Source organism: Mus pahari, chromosome 4 (genome assembly GCF_900095145.1).
Source record: "Mus pahari chromosome 4, PAHARI_EIJ_v1.1, whole genome shotgun sequence".
Taxonomy (NCBI): domain Eukaryota; kingdom Metazoa; phylum Chordata; class Mammalia; order Rodentia; family Muridae; genus Mus; species Mus pahari.
The window spans coordinates 34,990,373-35,008,926 of record NC_034593.1 but is presented as its reverse complement, the minus strand read 5'-3'; the positions used below and the strand labels follow the sequence as shown (position 1 = coordinate 35,008,926).

At 39.9% G+C, this 18,554-nt stretch overlaps 1 protein-coding gene across 2 annotated transcripts in view; it reads right to left on the bottom strand.

The window, feature by feature from the left end:
* Abhd18 (abhydrolase domain containing 18) overlaps nucleotides 1-18,554 on the bottom strand; it is a 45,112-nt gene that overhangs the window by 14,216 nt on the left and 12,342 nt on the right. For both annotated transcript variants that reach the window (XM_021195707.2, XM_029537520.1), the window contains 5 exons: nucleotides 14,841-14,941; nucleotides 8,458-8,536; nucleotides 8,266-8,350; nucleotides 5,994-6,021; nucleotides 1,853-1,991 (listed from right to left, as the gene is read on the bottom strand). In XM_021195707.2, the coding sequence (XP_021051366.1) occupies nucleotides 1,853-1,991; nucleotides 5,994-6,021; nucleotides 8,266-8,350; nucleotides 8,458-8,536; nucleotides 14,841-14,941 (432 nt within the window). The remainder of the gene's footprint in view (nucleotides 1-1,852; nucleotides 1,992-5,993; nucleotides 6,022-8,265; nucleotides 8,351-8,457; nucleotides 8,537-14,840; nucleotides 14,942-18,554) is intronic.

Sequence of the window (18,554 nt, the reverse complement as noted above, 5' to 3'; positions counted from 1 at the left end):
TGGACAGGCCAGCAAGATTCTGCTGAAGGGACCCTGATATAGCGGCCTCTTGTGAGGCTATGCCAGTGCCTGGCAAACACCGAAGTGGATGCACATAGTCAGCTATTGGATGGAACACAGGGCCCCCAATGGAGGAGCTAGAGAAAGTACCCAAGGAGCTGAAGGGGGCTGCAATCCTGTAGGTGGAATAACAATATGAACTAACCAATAACCCCTGAGCTTGTGTCTCTAGGTGCATATGTAGCAGAAGATGGCCTAATCGGCCATCATTGGGAAGAGAGGTCCCTTGGTCTTGCAAACTTTACATGATCCAGCACAGGGGAATGCCAGGGACAAGAAGTGGGTGTGGGTGGGTAGGGGATCAGGGGCAGGGGGAGGGTATAGGGAACTTTCAGGATAGCATTTGAAATGTAAATAAAGAAAATATCTAATAAAAAAATAGGAAAAAAAGAAAGAATAAAAAAAATTAAAAAAAATGAAAGAGAAAAGACTTGGTACAGAGAAACCAATTAAGAGTGTTCACCCACCCAGGGGTCCAACCCATAATCAGCCACCAAACTTTATATGCCCCAGGACAGGGGAATGCCAGGGCCAGGAAGGGGGAGTGAGTAGGTAGGGGAGCAGGGCGGGAGAGGGTATAGGGGACTTTTGGGATAGCATTTGGAATGTAAATGAAGAAAATATCAAATAAAAAATTCAAAAAAAAAAAAAGTCTGTTCAAGCTGGGCAGTGGTGGCGCATGCCTTTAATCCCAGCACTCGGGAGGCAGATGCTGGCAGATTTCTGAGTTTGAGGCCAGCCTGGTCTACAAAGTGAGTTCCAGGACAGCCAGGGCCACACAGAGAAACCCTGTCTGGAAAAACAACAACAACAACAACAACAACAACAACAAAAACCAACCAAACATACAAACAAAAAGAGTCTGTTCAATGTATTCTAACAGACAAAGCATACATTCATGGTACTGGGGATGGAGAACGGTAATAAATAAAGTGAACACTATCACAGCATCAAAATACATTCTATGCATAATGAAATGTCACAAAATATGTTGGACAGTTAATATAGAGGTATCTTACAGTTCATTTTTCTTCTAACCAATAGCAAAAGCAAGGATATACTTTCAATATACTGAAAAGACCTTTGAAAAGTTAGATTTTTGTAATCAACTTTTCTTTTTTCCTGAGAAGGTTCCTCTGTGTATGGCCAGCTATCCTAGAACTTGCCCTGTAGCTCATGATAGCCTGAACTCACAGAGATCTGCTGGCCTTTGCCTCCAAAGGACTGGGATTAAGTCAGGCAAAGTCGCTCCTTTTCCTGGAACTCACTCTGGAGGCCAGGCTGAACTTGAATTCAAAGATCTACCTGCCTCTGCCTCCCAAATACTGAGATTAAAGGTGTGCACCATTGCCCAGCTGTAATCAATTTTTTTTAAAAAAATTATTAGATATTTTCTTTATTTACATTTCAAATGTTAATCCCCTTTCCTAGTTTCCTCTCCAAAACCCCCTATCCCCTCCCCTCTCCCCCTGCTTACCAACCCACCCACTTCCACTTCCTGGCCCTGGCAGTCCGCTATACTAGGGCATAGAACCTTCACAGGACCAAGGGCTTCTCCTCCCATTCATCAATAATCGACTTTTAATAAAACATAAAATCCAAATTCTGAGCTACGCCTGAAGTTGTACAATAAATGCTTGTCTATATAAATTACACAAAATAGCATTACTTCCCTATTGGAACTGTCTCTACTTCCTACTTCCACCAACATTAAATTCATGCTTCAAGTACAATTAAAATTACTCCTATTTATAAACATGATGATAATGAAATAAAAGCTTTAGAAACTCACATGCCCTCCCATGGATATTCCAGTCATCCCAAGAGGTCCATAACCTTCCCTCTCCAGCCAGTGCAGGAGAGCTGCAGACTCAAGAATAAGAGCGCCTCCCATCACAAACAGGTCAGATACATTTTTTAAGCTGGATCTTCTAGCCTCGCAAAACAAAATAGAAAATGACTTATTTCATGCATTTACATTTGTAAAAAATCATTTATTTATTGAAAGATCTATTTATTTTACTTATGAGGGCTCTATCTGCACATACAGCTGCATATCAGAAGAGGGCATCAGAATTCATTATCGATGGTTGTAAAGTACCATGTGGTTGCTCGGAATTGAACTCAGGACCTCTGGAAGAGCAGACAGTACCCATAACCGCTTGAGCCATCTCTCTAGCCCAATATTTTTTATTTTATGTGCACTGATGCTTCTTTGTCTGCATGTATACCAGTGTGAACATGTTAGACCTTGGAGTTACAGTTATAAGCTGCCATGTAGGTACCGGGATTTGAACCTGGGTTCTCTGGAAGAGTAGTCAGTGCTCTTAATTGCTGAGTCATCTCTCCAACCCCTAAAGTGTATTGATTTTTCTTTTTTAGACAGGGTTTCTCTGTGTAGCCCCAGCTTTCCTAGAACTCACTTTGTAGACCAGGCTGGCCTGGAACTCAGAGATCCGCCAGCCACTGCCTCCTAAATGCTGGGATTAGAGGCATAAAACACCATGGCTGGCTAACATTTACATTTTTAATAAAGCTGGGCTATACCTTTAATCCCAGCATTTGGGAGGTGGAGGCTGAGGCAGGCCAGCCTCTGAGTTTGAGGCCAGCCTGGTCTACAAAGTGAGTTCCAGGACAGCCAGGGCTATACAGAAAAACCCTGTCTTGAACCACTAACATCCCTCTTGCTGCCTGTTCAACAATTATGTTTTGTTTTGTTTTGGGGTTTTGTTTTTAACCAGTTTAGCCATTTTCCCTGGCACACAATTACACTTTATTTTGTTTTTTTCTCCTGAGAGGACTGTAGCTTGAGCTAGCAGAGAATTCATATGTATCCCTGAAATCTAAGACCTTCCTGCCTCTGCCTCCTAAGTGCTGAAATTTCATATATGTGCTACAGTGCCTGACTACAAAAGCATGTTTTAATCTATTATTATTATTATTATTATTATTATTTGTTTTTTCAAGACAGGGTTTCTCTGTACAGGTCTGGCTGTCCTGGAACTCACTTTGTAGACCAGGTTGGCCTCGAACTCAGAAATATGCCTACCTCTTAATCCATTATTTTTGAGACTGGGCCTTGCCATGCATACCAGACTGACCTCAAATTCTAGATCTACCTGCCCTAGCCTTAGTGCTGGGATTACAGGTATGTGGCATGAAACCTGACTAAATTAATTTAAATAAAAATCAACATACCTAAAATGTTCTATTATTAATTTTTTGTTGTTGTTTGTTCTTTTCCAAAACAGGGTTTCTCTGTGTAGCCCTGGCTATAGAAATCTGCCTGCCTCTGCCTCCCAAGTGCTGGGATTAAAGGTGTGCACCACCACTGCTCAGCTTATTATTAATTTTTTGATACAGGGTCTATTATAGCTCAGGATGTCTGAACTTCTGACCCACTAACCTTTGCTTCACAGGTGCTGGCATTATAGGAGGGCCGCTGTGCCCTGCATCAGGGGAGTTCTCATAAAGAGAAGCCTGCTCTCTGCAGCTAGAGGCTTGGTAGAGAGATAGCAGATGGTAAACTGTAGGTTGGCTGAGGTTCTGATTCAAAACTGGTATCTCATCACAGAACTAATGTAAGAGGCATCAACTACATAATCATTACGTGCATGTGTGTACATTTTGACAAGATTTCACTGGAACGCTGAAGCAGGAGCAGGGTTCTGGCCAGCCTGGGCTCCACAGTGAAGCCCTGTTTCAATAAGTTAACAAGAACAAAGCGTATGCTCTCCTCCATCAAAATTGATCACATTCCATTTGAAAAGACCGCACTTTCTTTGTTTTCTGTTCTTAAGCTAGTTTTCTGTCTCTCATGACCAAGTGTACTTTGGCCTTGCATGGAAATGCCAAGTTCTGAGGTTCTGCTCCCTGCTACCTCCAGGTTCTCTTTGGAGAGTACACTAGTGTGAGTTTCTGAGACAAGGGTATTTAGACTTAAGATGACTTTTTAAAGGAGAGAAGCAGGACAAGACAATCCTTGACAATGGCTGTAATCCCATCACTGGAAGGTTCAAGTAGGCCAGTATGGACACCTGAGTGAGGCATTTCATTCAGTTCCCACCTCTCTGACCACAACCGAAGCAAGCAAGAGCAGTAAAATGATTTAAAGATTTAAACTGCGAGCCATTTGTACTCCTGCTGTACTCCTGCTCTAAGAAAAGAAAGCAACCAAACTGAACCATCATCAGTACTGGTTTTCAGGACTATGGATCAAATGCTGGGTGTGAGTGGGGTGGGGGGGATGGGGAGGTGGGAGTTAGGGAGGCATGGGGGTGGGGAGGAGGGGGCTGGCTTGTCTACACTGACTCCAGCTCCACTCGAACCCCACCACATTTCTTGAGTGCATAATATATAAGAAACAATGTTTTTTGTTTGGTTGGTTTTTGACACAAGGTTTCTCTGTGTAGCCTTGGTGGCCCCTGAACTCAAGAGATCCACCTGCCTGTTTCCTGAGTTCTGGGATTAAAGGTGTGTTTCAGCACACCCGACAGGATGAACGTTTTTTATCTTTGTTCTATGAAGGAGGTAAGCAGAACTAAAGAGGACAGGTTATATAATCAGTAAATGACGAGTTTTCATTCCAACTTCAGTCTGTCTTTTACAGATTGCTTCGTTTTAGTCTAAAGAAACTCTTTTCTTTTTGTTCCAGAGAGGAAGGTTTTGTTTTTTGTTTTTTTGGTTTATTTGTCTGTTTGTTTTGTTTTTTGTATATAGCTTTTGCTGTCCTGGAGCTAGTTCTGTAGACCAGGCTGGCCACAGAGATCCGCCTGCCTCCGCTTCCTGAGTGATGGGATTAAAGGAGTGTGCCACCACTCCCTGGCAAACTCTTTGTTTTTTAAGTAATTAATGGATAAGGAAAAAAATAGCACCTATATTTGATTTCAGGGTTTGGCTCCAGACTGAAAATTCTTGAACTATTCAGCTTGAACTTTAGCTTTCACAGTTTCAGAGTTCATCCTAACCTAGGCCTCACAGTAAACAAGGAACACTGGGTACTGATTCATTCTGGAAAACCTGCCCCAACCCTCTTGGAATGCTCTTCAAAAGGCCATTCCACTGTTCTATCAAGCCAGGAACACAGTAAGATGAGTGTGTTCCATGATCATGGGCCCACCCACTGTCACACTGTGAAGTGAGTTCCTTGCAGATGCAATACTGTGTGGAATACCATGACTGGATAAGGCATTGTTTAAGGAATGGATGGTAGTTATGTGCCCCAATATGGCACCATTCTCCTTGGTGACCAGCCTACAACCTGTTGGTAGATTGACTTCATTGGTTTTCCTTCATGGAAAGGGCAAGGCTTTGTCCTTATTTGAATACTGTTGGGATCAAACAAATGAGACGTATCTTAAGTACTGCCATTTTGTTTTTAGACTCTACTTTGATCATAAGGTGAAATTAAGTTCAAGGTCCCAGGCTGTACCCCTAGATAGGTAGCTAACTTCCTCCTTATTCTTCTTTGTTCCCAAAACCATGATGACTGTTCCTGACTGTGAAAGAACAAATGATTCTGATTGATGGAAAACTGTGACTATAACTTGGAATACATGGGTGTTGAGCTTGAAAACTCTAACATTCTGGCTCAGGGGTTGCAGTTCGGTTCCCAAGTCTTTTCTGCTGCCCTGATGATCAGTAAGAATTAAAGTCAGTGGTCATATAGGCCTTTAATCCCAGCACTTGGGAAGCAGAGGCAGACAGATCTCAGTAAGAGGCCACCTGGTCTACAGCCTGGACAACCCCTGGGGGGGGGGAAGGGGAGGCTACACAGAGAAACCCTGTCTCAGAAAAACAAACAAACAAAAATAATTAAGTCTATATTCTTAATAAGTTTTAAAAGTCAGCTAAGGAAATGGTTAATGGAAGACAACCAAACATTTGTCCTAAATACTGCAAAAATGAAGACAATGAAGGTGATATATACTTACACTTGGTCCTTGGGCTTCCTGCAGCCATTTAAGAAGATGGGTCAAAGAGAAAGTTTTAAAATAATTAAATATACTCATCTCAGAACATATTATTTAAGCAAAGCAGTTAAATTTGAATATAATCCCAAGTAACTACTCCCATGTTACTACAAAAGTTGCTTACAAGTCCTTATATTTTTCAACTTAACTATTTTTTAAAATTTACATAGCTTTACTGAGATATAATCACAAACCAAATAATTCACTTATTTGAAATGTATAAATTAATATACTCAGTATACTTGCAAGGTTGTACAATCTTTCTACATAGACATAGATACTAACATTTTTTAAATTATCCAGCATGTTTTTTGTTTTTTGTTTTTTTTAGTTTTTCTTTTTCCATTCCACATGTTTGTGCTTGTTTCTATCCTGCTTTTGGGGGATTTACCTTCTGCATTTGATCTACCACTGAGACAACATGGTTTAATGTCTTGTTTTTCATACATGATTATAAACTTTTATTTAAACCGAAAAATGGTCAATATTTTGTACTGAGTATTTAATATTCTGTATAACCTAAGAATTTATTCCCATCTGAAAGTGAGAAAACAGATATAAGAAGGTAAGTGTCAGGTATAGGTCACAAGTGCAGAAGCAACACACAGCACAAGCAATGGTGCCCTCCAGTGTCATGAGCTAGCTATATATGAGTATACTGTAGCTGTCTTCAGACACACCAGAAGAGGGCATCAGATCCCATTACAGATGGTTGTGAGCCACCATGTGGTTGCTGGGAATTGAACTCAGGGTCTGTGGAAGAGCAGTCAGTGTTCTTAACCACTGAGTCATCTCTCCAGCCCTGTATATTTCTCTTATTAGCAGAAATGTGCATCAGTTTCCTTTTTTTTTATCCTGTGAATAATCTGACATCATCTTGAAAAGTATTGTTCTAAACCTTTACCTTTACTATAAATGCATTTCATTTCTTTAATAGCAAACATTTAACTTACTAAGTCCAACATAAGAACCTTAAGAAACAGAAGTACAATTTATCATTATTATCATTTATCATTATTATAAATACGATTAAAATTTATGTTAGCTGAAATACCCCACAAAGGGGAGGGAGAACCTTTCGAGACCATATTCAGAGGTTAGGCATGGCCCCCCAGTTGAGGAATGGGGCCACGCACCCATCTCCAAAGTTTTAACCCAGAATTGCTCCTGTCTAAAGGAAATACAGGGACAAAGAGTGGAGCAGAGACTGAAGGAAAGGTCATCCAGAGACTGCCCACCTGAGGATCCATCCCACATGCAGACACCAATCCCAGACACTATTACAGATACCAAGAAGTGATTGCTGGCAGGAGCCTAATACAGCTGTCTCCTAAGAGGCTCTACCAGATCCTGACCAATACAGATGCAGGATGCTTGAAGCCAACCATCAGACTGAGCACAGGGACCCCAATGGAGGAGTTAGAGTAAGGACTGAAGGAGCTGAAGGGCCTTATCTGGCATCAATGGGAGGGGAGGCCCTTGGTCTTGTGAAGGCTTGATGCCCCAGTGTAGAGGAATGCTAGGGTGGTGAGACAGGAGTGGGTGGGGTAAGGGGGAATGGGATGGGGGTTTGCAGAGGGGAAACTGGGAAAGGGGATAACATTTGAAATGTAAATAAATAAAATATCCAATTAAAAAATATGTACGTTAGTCTCACTATACATCTAATGCTGGCTCCACCTCACAACCTTTCTGCTTCAAACTTCTGAGCATGTTACAGGAATTTATCACCATACATGGCACACTTTTTACTTTTTACTTTTTTTTTTTTTTTTAAATATAGAGTAGTTGTGGCTGTCTTGGAAATTGCTATGCCTCAAATTCACAGAAAAATCTCCTGGGATAAAAGGCATGCACCACTATATCTGGCCTTTACTCTTTGTGTGTGTGTGTGTGTGTGTGTGTGTGTGTGTGTGTGTTTGAGCCAGGATTTTTTTGTAGCTGAGGTTGGCCTCAAACTTATTATACATCCAAAGCTTGCTTTGAACTCTGCTTTCCATTACATTTTTTTTTTAAAGGGCATAAACAATCTTTTCTTCTTGTTTGTTCTTGCTTTTTAATAATTTTCTGAACTGATAAATGAATTTTACTAGTTTTGAAAAGTTAGTTACCATGGGGGCTGGAGAGATGGATCAGTGGGTGAGAGCACAGGATGTTCTTCTTTTGAAGAGTAAATGAAGAGTAAATATATAAACAGAGAGAAAGAAATGTTTTGAGTATCACAAAAGGATATAATAAGGGTTTTCTAACAACAATGACGCCATCCTGGCCTCCTTAATCATAGGACGAGCCATGAGTGTTCTGCGCCTCCAGTAATGCTACGGAAAGAAGAGATGACACATTAAGAATACAATAATAGGCAAGTGCTGAGGTGAAGTGCTAAGAACTTTCTAGATGTGAAGTCCTTTGATATCACAAGCCTTACATGGTCTCCTGTTCCAGCCAGATGAATGCACACAGGTCTATACCTGCTGTTCCATTCCTTAGGCACGATAAACTGGAACCTATAAAAAAATGAGATTTTTTAAAAATGAAAATTATCCATAAACTATACACACATATATCCATGTATATGTTTTTAATTATTTATGTTTAATTCATGGAGAAAGTCTTGTCATTATATAATTCAGGCTGGCCTCAAACTTGTGGTCCTCCTGCCTTAACATGGTGAGTGCTGGGATTACAGGTGTGTATCATCATGCCCAGTTCTAAACTATCAAGCTAAAAAGTATCATAACTAAGCGCTCTCTCTGTCTGTCTCTCTGTCTCTCTGTCTCTCTCTCTCTCTAAAAGGATGGGCCAGAGGATTTACATTTACTAACATTGATTTGTATGTGTGGGGATGGGTGTGCCCTGGTGCAGGTCAAAGGTCAGAGAACAACTTGCAGTTCTTTTCCTCCACCACAGGAGTCCTAGGGATTGAACTGTCAGTCTTAACAGGGTGTCTCTATCCACTCAGCTATCTTACTGGCCTATACTTTAACTAACCTGAAATAAGTACTTAGAACTTTGACATTCATTTGTAACTATGTGTCCAAAAGCTAGAATATTATAAACCTAATTTCTGTTAGGAGGAAAAAAACATGAAAGCAGGAAAAAGACTTAGAAAGATTAGGGATTTGGTGGGAAGGGGAAGGTAATGAGAATACTGGGAATAGAATGTTGCAAAGAATACTGTTTATGAATGAAACTGTAAAGAATTAAAACAATTAAAAAGGGAAATTACCTATGATAACCCAGATGGGGAGGAAGCAACAAATAAGCTGCAGCCATGCCAACCTTTTAGCACATTTTGGAAATGGAATTATTTAATGTGGCATGGTGTTACTGTCAGATGAAACTAGATGACTATTCTCTATAGAAAGAGCAGTGAGGCTGGGGAGACAGTTAAGATAGTACATAGCAGGGCTGGAGACATGGCTCAGCGGGTAAGTACACTGACTGGTCTACCAGAGGTCCTGAGTTCAAATCCCAGCAACTACATGGTGGCTCCCAACCAAACATCTGTAATGAGATCTGATGCCCTCTTCTAGTGTGTCTGAAGACAGCTACAGTGTACTTATATACATAAAATAAATAAATAAATAAATCCTTGTCGGGAGGCAGAGGCAGGTGAATTTCTGAGTTTGAGGCCAGCCTTGTCTACAGAGTGAGTTCCAGGACAGCCCAGCCAGGGCTACAGAGAAACCCTGTCTCGAAAAACCAAAAAATAAAATAAAATAGTACATAAGCTAAGCACCTGCTTACCATGAGCAAGATTCTAGGTTCAATCTCAAGTCCCACAAAAATGTCTATTTATTTACATTTATATACATATATTTGCACATGCGTGTGTGTGTGTGTGCACGCGCACAAACACACACACACACACACACACACACGCGCGCGCGCGCACACACACACACACGCGCGCGCACACACACACACACACACACACACACACACACACACACACACACAAACACTCTCACACACAGGGTTTCTTTACATATCCCTAACTGTCCTGGAACTCTCTGTACAGACCAGGCTAGCCTTGAACTCAATAAGCTACACTTGCCTCTGCCTCCCAAGTACTGGGATTAAAGGAATGCACCACAACTGGCCAACAAAATGATTTTAAAAATTCCATTAAGATAGTTGTATGACTTGGAAGTTACAACAATTATTAAATTATATACTTAAAATGAGTAGCTCATATATACATATATATTGAAATATATCCATATCTGTATACATATACACACCCACATATATATCCTCAGTCATGATAATTAAGATATACAAATTCTCCTATTTTTTTATCCCTATAACAAAACAAAACCCAGAAAAGTCCCCAATGTATAAGCATTTCTAAGGAAAAAAGATAAACAAAAAGGGGTTGATCAATGGCTCAACTAGCAATGTGAGACTTCCAAGTGTTATCGTGGTAGCCAAGCAGACATGAGAGGTAAGCAAGCACTATGACCTTATTTTTATCCATGTAAAGATCTGGGATGTAGCTCAGTTGGTGGAGACTTACCTCATGTGCAAAAGGGCCTGAGTTCAATCCCCAGCAAAACATAAAATTGGCCTTAGTGCAATCCTGTAATCTCGGCACTTAGGAGTTAGAGGCAGAAGGATTACAAGTCCAAAGTAGGGACTGGAGAGATAGATGGCTCAGCTTTAAGAGCACTGACTGCTCTTCTGAAGGTCCTGAGTTCAAATCCCAGCAACCACATGGTGGCTCACAACATTCCATAATAAGATCTGATGCCCTCTTCTGGGGTGTCTGAAGACAGCTACAGTGTACTTACATATAATAATAAATAAATCGTTATAAAAAAAAAAAGAAGTCCAAAGTCATCCTCAGTTATAGAGCAAGTTTGAGGCCAGCCTGGGATAGGTGAAACTATGAAAAAAAAAAAAAGCCAGGTTTGGTATTCACTTGTGATCCCAATGCTAGGGAAGAACTAAGAACTGGCTTGCTGCTCAGCTAGACTAGTCAAATATGTACGCTCTAGGTCCCTCAAGACACTATTTTAAGGAAAAGGTGGATAATTCCTGCAAAACAACATGGGAGGTTGACATACCCATCAACACACACACACACACACACACACACACACACACGCACACATACACATACACACACAAGAAGAATTCAGTTGAAAACTGTAATGTCCTAGAAGTTTGGTGAGATGGCCTCAGCAGGTGGGATGCTTGCTGCCAAGCCAGATGGGTGCCCTTGAGCTCTGCATCCCACACTGTAGGAGAACCAACATGTTCAAGCTGTTATTTTACTCCCACATGTATGCACATCCACACACAAATGGTTTTTTTTTTAAAGAGTCCTAAAAATTAGGAAAGGAAGCTTTTTATTTGTTCTACTCTTTTTAAATTTAAAACATGCTTTGGATTATGTTCTGTTCCATTTACTTGTTTGCTTGTTTAAGGTCTGGTCTCACTATGTAGCCTAGGTTGGACTGGAGCTTGCCATCCTCCTTTCTCTAACTCCTGAGTTTGGGGATTTAAGTTAGTGCACTAGTGCATGCCTGTAGTCCTAATTCTTAAAAGAGACAGGAGGATGACAAGTTCAAAGCTAGCCTGGTCCACAGAATAAGCTTCAGGCCAGTTAAGGGCTACATAGTGAGAGACCTTATGTCAACACAGAAACAAAAATAAACTATGCAAACAAGTGTTGGGATTACAGGCATACATTACCATGTCCAGCTAACTGGATATGTTTTTATTTCTTCTTTTAAGAAATTATTATTTTAGCCGGGTGTGGTGGCACACGCCTTTAATCCTAGCACTTGGGAGGCAGAGGCAGGTGGATTTCTGAGTTCGAGGACAGCCTGGTCTACAAAGTGAGTTCTAGGACAGCCAAGGCTACACAGAGAAACCCTGTCTCAAAAAACTAAAAAAAAAAAAATTATTATTTTAGTGATATATGTGTGCCTGCTTGTTTGTTCATGTATCAGACATAGTGTGCCCAAAGAGGTGCTAGGCACATTGTATATATCAGGAGAAATGATTCTCTGAAAAAAAAAAAAACATATTTTTACCACTATCTCATTTAGTATGTAGCATTACTTTCTTACTTTACAGATGAGGAGCCTGAGATACAGAAAAATTAAGTGACTTGTGTAAGGTCTGAAATCTATAAATGGTGTAGGTGGAATTCTAAGTTCTGAGATCTTAAATACTAAGTTATATGGCCTTTTGCAGTTATTTAATAGAATGTAAACACAGTAACTTTCCATATTCTAAGTTTTAGAAGTGTATGAAGGGAAATAGGTGGAAAGAAGGGCGGTAGCAATTAAATGTGTGGTCAGGTAATTCGTGTAATTAGAACATTGCATCTGTAGCCTCACAGAAGGACTCTTTTATCTCTTTTTTTCTTTTCTGCTTTTTGATGTTGTTTTGTTTTGTTTTTCCCCATGAGATAAAGTCTCCATATATAGCTCAGGCTAGACTTGAACTCCGGATCTTCCTGCCTGAGCTTTCCAAATTATGGGATTCAAGACTCAGTAGCACAGTGCCCGTCTCCACCACGTCTTACTACGACTTCCTTTTACTTGACTTACTTGGTTCATGTCTGTCTTCCTAGTTCCTCTCTGTAAATGCCATTATAATTAACACACATACACTCACATGCACACACATGCACATGCACACACACGCGAGAATACACACCCCTAGTTAAGATAAGGGCAAGACACTTATGCCAGTAACCTGTGAATATTGCCTTTAAGCCTCAGTGAGCAGTTTGACCTTAACATTGCTGCCCATGGGTCACTGCTTTTCTTAGTGACTACTTGCAAATGCTGAAAGCAGTACTTTTGACTTTCAAACTGTAGACTTCAAAGGCAGACACTGCTGACTTCTTGACTGTTGTTTGTTTTTGAAACAGGGTCTTTCTGTAACCTTGGCTAGCCTAGAAGTCACTATATAGACCAGGCTGGCCTTTCCTCCTGAGTACTAAAGGCTTGAGCCACCACATCTGGACCCAGGGGAGTTTGGGAAGCTAACAGGAAAGCTTAGCAGGGAAGCCCTACCTTCTGTCACATGTAGTGTTTTCTTCCTTTCCCTTAAAAAACTTTCTGATTTTGCATGGTCCTTTGGAAAGTCAAGCTTTATGTCCGTCTTCTATAGTCAATGAACATAATTTTCATTCCTTGTATCACTCAGCCCCTTTAACAACCAAGTGGGATGAAGTGTTGTCATCTCCATTTTACAATATATGGTTCAGAGAAATAACTGGCCCTAAGGTCACTGGATTAATAAGTCATGGAGCCAGGATTCAGTCCAGATTCATTTAATGCCAAAGTCCTTGTTTTTTGCTCTATACAATATTGCTTGAATTTTATTTTGATTTTATTAAAAGAAAAACCAAACAAACAAACCAAAACCCAATACCAAAAACCAAATCAATCAATCAAACAAACAAACAAACAAGTCTGGGAAAACAGGTTAGTAGTTCAGAATTCTGGCTGCTCTTCTTTTTTGTTTTTTTGTTTTTTTAGGATTTATTTATTTATTTTATGTATATGAGTACACTGTAGCTGTACAGTTGGTTATGAGCCATCATGTGGTTGCTGGGAATTGAACTCAGGACCTCTGCTTACTCCAGCCCTGCTCACTCCTGTCCAAAGATTTATTTATTATTTTATGTAGTACACTGTAGCTGTCTTCAGACACCCCAGAAGAGGGCATCAGATCTCATTACAGATGGTTGTGAGTCACTATGTGGTTCCTGGGATTTGAACTCAGAACCTTCAGAAGAGCACTCAGTGATCTTAACAGCTGAGCCATCTCTCCAGCCGCCTGGCTGCTCTTCTAAAGGACCCAAGTCCAATTCCCAGAACCCACATGGTGAGACACAACTATCTATAACTCCAGTCCCAGATCTAGCACATTCTTTTGGCCTCCTGGGTACCAGCACATACATGATGCATACATATATGCAGGTAAAACACCCACACATATAAAACAAACAAACAAATAAAATTTTTTTTCTTTTTTCTTTTTTTTTCTGTTTTTTTTCTTTTACAAATAAAATTTAAAATAACAATTATCTTAGAGCAAAGAAAAAATACTGACTACAACAAGCAAATACAGTTATATTGGTTCTGTTTTGTTTTGTTTTTCTTTTTTGGCTTTTGAGACATGGTTTTTCTGTGTAACCCCAGGCATCCTAGAGTCCTATCATCATAGAAATTTTTTTTTGTTATTTTGAGACAGGGTTTCTCTGTATTGCCCTGGCTGTCCTGGAACTCACTCTGTAGACCAGGCTAGCCTTGAAAACAGAAATCCACCTGCCTCTGCCTCCCAAGTGCTGGTATTAAAGGCATGCGCCACCACTGCCCAGCGTAGAAATTTAAAAATGAAATGTTATTAATTTTGGGGGGGCACACACATGGAAATCAGAGGGAATTCTCTCCTTCTACCATTCGAGTCCTGGGAATTGTCATCAGGCATGCTCAGGTGTCCTTATCCGGTAAACCATCTCACTATTCAAAGTGAAAATTTAAAAGGCATACTCTACTTAGAAATGAGCAGAGCTGGCATATGACTAAAATCCTTTGGAAACATTCCTATGTGACTGTGCATGTCTGAATTTTTATAAAAATGGTTTTGACTTCTTAAGCGTTCACCTCACCTTGATATCACTAACTATGCACGGAGGGCAATTCATCTCCTAGTGTGAACTTTTAGGGCATTATCCACACTCTGTACACATAAGCAGTACTTACATGCACTAAGGATCTTTGGACACTGTGCTGCTAGACACAACTCACTCATCTTGCTTGCCAAACAGATCCTTACCTTGCAACAACAGATTCAATTGGCATGATACCAGGCACATAGTGGGCCATGGGAGAAACAAAGTGTCCATCTAGGATCTTACAATCTGACTGTTCTTCAACCTAAAAGAAAAGAAAATGGAGGTGTATACAAAGTAGACTAAGATATAGGGCTATCATGGACTTTTTTTTCTGATAAAAAAAAAATCTATTCAACTAATCACTAACATTCTCTTGCAGAGAGCATCATTTTTACCTACAACAACTAAGCTACATCCTCAGAACCAAAACTTTTTCATTGCTTACTTTTTTCTTTTTTGTCCCATTAGTTTAACCAAAAGATATATTTTTATTCAAGACTTTCTACACTTTCATATTTATTTAATAACTATGTAACTGATACCTTCTGAAGTATTTCATGCTTTGTCTCTCAAACTCCTTCATTTATATTTACCTAACAGGGAATTATCCATTGTGTCCTTTTTTTTTTTTTTAAATTTATTTTATTTATAGAGTACACTGTCATTGTCTTCAGACACACCAGAAGAGGGCATCAGGTCCCATTACAGATGGTTGTGAGCCACCATGTGGTTGCTGGGGATTGAACTCAGGACCTCTGNAAGAGCAGTCAGTGCTCTTAACTACTAAGCCAACCGTCCAGTCCCATTGTGCCTTTTAAAAGACAGTTTCACAAATATTTGTTTTCCTTCTACGCTGGAGTATAATTGCAAAATAATAGTTTTAATTCACACACTGGCAGGCAATTTCTCAAAATAAAATACAAGTTATAGGAATTCAGTAAAGGAATTCAACAGAGCTAGTACAGCTTAGTACAAAGCATGTGGCACAGTAGGGAGATCCTGTATTCAACTCTAGGTACCACAAAAACAAAAACAATCAAAACCATTCAACTATATAAAAGCAATCAAAAGTACAATTTGGAAGCAGCAGTAATTTGGTGCCATCTAAGCTACTATCAAGTATTCAGAGTGATTTGATATCACATTTCACTACGTGATATCATACTGGTGCACTATTTAAGGACAAAAGGGGAATTATTTTTTTTCCGTAGTAAAGGCAATTTGTAGGTACCTGTAGTAACACATGTTTAAAATCACTTCAATTTTGAAGCTGAGGCATGAGCTCATGAGTTCAAAGCTAGCTTGGGTTACATAGCAAGACCTGTCTCAAATAAATAAATAAATAAATAAATAAATAAATAAATAAGTCAACAATAAAAAAGGCAACTTGCTAATATTCAATACCTGAGCTTACTTCTCAAGAAATTATTTTTTTAGTATAAAAAAATCCTATTTCAAGTCAAAGGTTAAAATTAAAACAGCAGGAAGGTATCGCATATTTTCACTATAATAAAACAAAAAACAAGCAAAGAAAACAAAACAAAAAAACCATCTATGTCAATGGCTGCAGTTGTTCAAATTCAGTATTTTGTACCTGTGAATTAAGATTAGTAAACTGTTTTCCTTCCATATAGCAGGCATTCTACCAATGATCTATATTCCTTGGCCCCACCATTAAAAAGACAAAAATAGGGGCCTGGAGAGATGGCCCAGTGGCTAAAAGCACATACTGCTCTTCTTGGTGACCTGCATTTGAGTCCCAGCACCCACATTAGGTGGCTTACAACTGCCTGTAACCCCAGCTCCGGGGCACTCTCATCCCTCTGAGCTCTGTGGGCACTTGCATTCATGTGTACATACCCCCCCACACACACACAATTAAAAATAATGAAAATAAATCTTAGAAAAAAACCCCAAAACATGCTGGGTGTTTGGGGGCATGCTTTAATCTCAGCACTCACAGGTGAATCTCTGAGATTGAAGCCAACCTGGTTTACAGAGGGAGTTCCAGGACAGCCCGGGCTATAAAGAGAAGCTCTTGACAAAAACCAAAAGCCCAAACCCAAACCAAATCAACCAAACAAACCAAAAAAAAAAAAAAAAAAAAAAAAAAAAAAAATCCTACCAAGAGTTCGAGAGGTTTATGAGTTAAATGCACTAGCCGCTCTTCCAGAGGACCCAGGTTCAAGTCCCAGCACCCACATAGGCACTCACAACTGTCTGTAATCCACACCAATGCAATAAACAAAATAAAACAAAACACCTCACCCAAAAAACCCCAACCAACCAACCGACACCACCAAACCCAAAACAAACCACAAACCCCCAAATAGTAGAAGCAACCCAAATATCTACGAATTTATGAGTAGATAAGAAATTATACGGTCACTGAAAAGATTACTGATGCATGGTAACATATGGACAAGCCTTATAAACATACCAAGAGGGGCAAGAGAGGACAAATGTACTTGTGGTACCAGATTGGCAACCAGAGTTCAAGTCCCAGAACTCACTCAAAGGTGGAAGGATAGAACCATGTCTACAAAGTTGTCCTCTAATCTACGAATTGACACATGTGAGATAGCTTGTGTGCTTATCCACACAGACCATGTACAGAGCATAATAATGAAAATTAATAAACTCAAAAATACTTTCTAAGCCAAACAGCAAAGATCGCATACTGCATAATTCCATTTATAAGAAATGCCCTAAAGGTGTTGTGGCACACGTCTTTAATCCCAGCACTTGGGAGGCAAAGGCAGACTGATTTCTGAATTGGAAGCCAGCCTGGTCTACAGAGAGAGTTCCAGGACAGTCAGGGCTACACAGAGAAACCCTGTCTTGAAAAACCAAAAAAAAAAAAAAAAAAAAAAAAAAAAAATGTCCTAAATATGAGACTCCATAGATACAGAAAGCAAATTAGTAACTGCCAGCAAGTGGGGACAGAAGCTGTGGGAAATCATAGCTAGAGTGATAGTGTGTTTTTTGGGGTCAATGAAAATGTTATAGAATAAAATAGTTTAAAAAAAAGTGATAGCTAGTGGATATATACTTAGGCAACAAATCTAAAGCATTCCATTGTATAATTTATATAATTTAAAATTTTAAAGCCTGAGGGTGGGTGTGAGTTCTCAAATCGTTAAGAGTGTCTTCTGTGGCTGTGCAGAAACAGGATCAGGAGGTGGAGACTAGCAGGGATGAAAGGAGACTTGATCTGTTCTTGGCACACTCTGCTTATTTACAAGCCTCTATTTTTGGTATGTTTACATGTGCATATATTTCTATTGCATACATGTGTTTGGGTGTTTGTCCACCTAAGTATGTGGGCATGCTTCCCCATGTGTGTGTGGTGGCCAGAAGTCATCACAGGTTGTCTTCCTCTACCGCTCTTCACTTTGTTTTCTGTATTTTGTTTTTTTGAGACAGGGTCTTTCTACACAGCCCTAGTTGTCCTAAACTTGTTATGTAGACTGGTTGGCTTTGAACTCACAGAGATCTGCCTGTTTCTGACTCCTTACTGTTGAGATTAAAGGCACTTTCTCCCATGCCAGGCTGCTCTATTTTTTGCAATGAAGTCTCTCACTGAACCTGGAGCTTGCAATCTCTGCTAGATCAGCAGGTCCCAAAATTCCTCTGTCCTTGTTTCTCCAGGGCTAGCATTAAAGGAACCTACTTCTGTGGTTGGCTTGTATGTGGATACCAGGTCCTCGTGCTTGTGCAATGAGCATGTACACATTGGGCCTTCTCCTCAGCATATAAAAGCCTACTCCTTTTTTCCCTTTTTTTGTTTTTGAGATAGGATCTCTCTGTTGTAGCCTTAGCTGCCCTCACAGAGATCCTACTACTTCTGCCTTCCAGGAGACATATATATATAT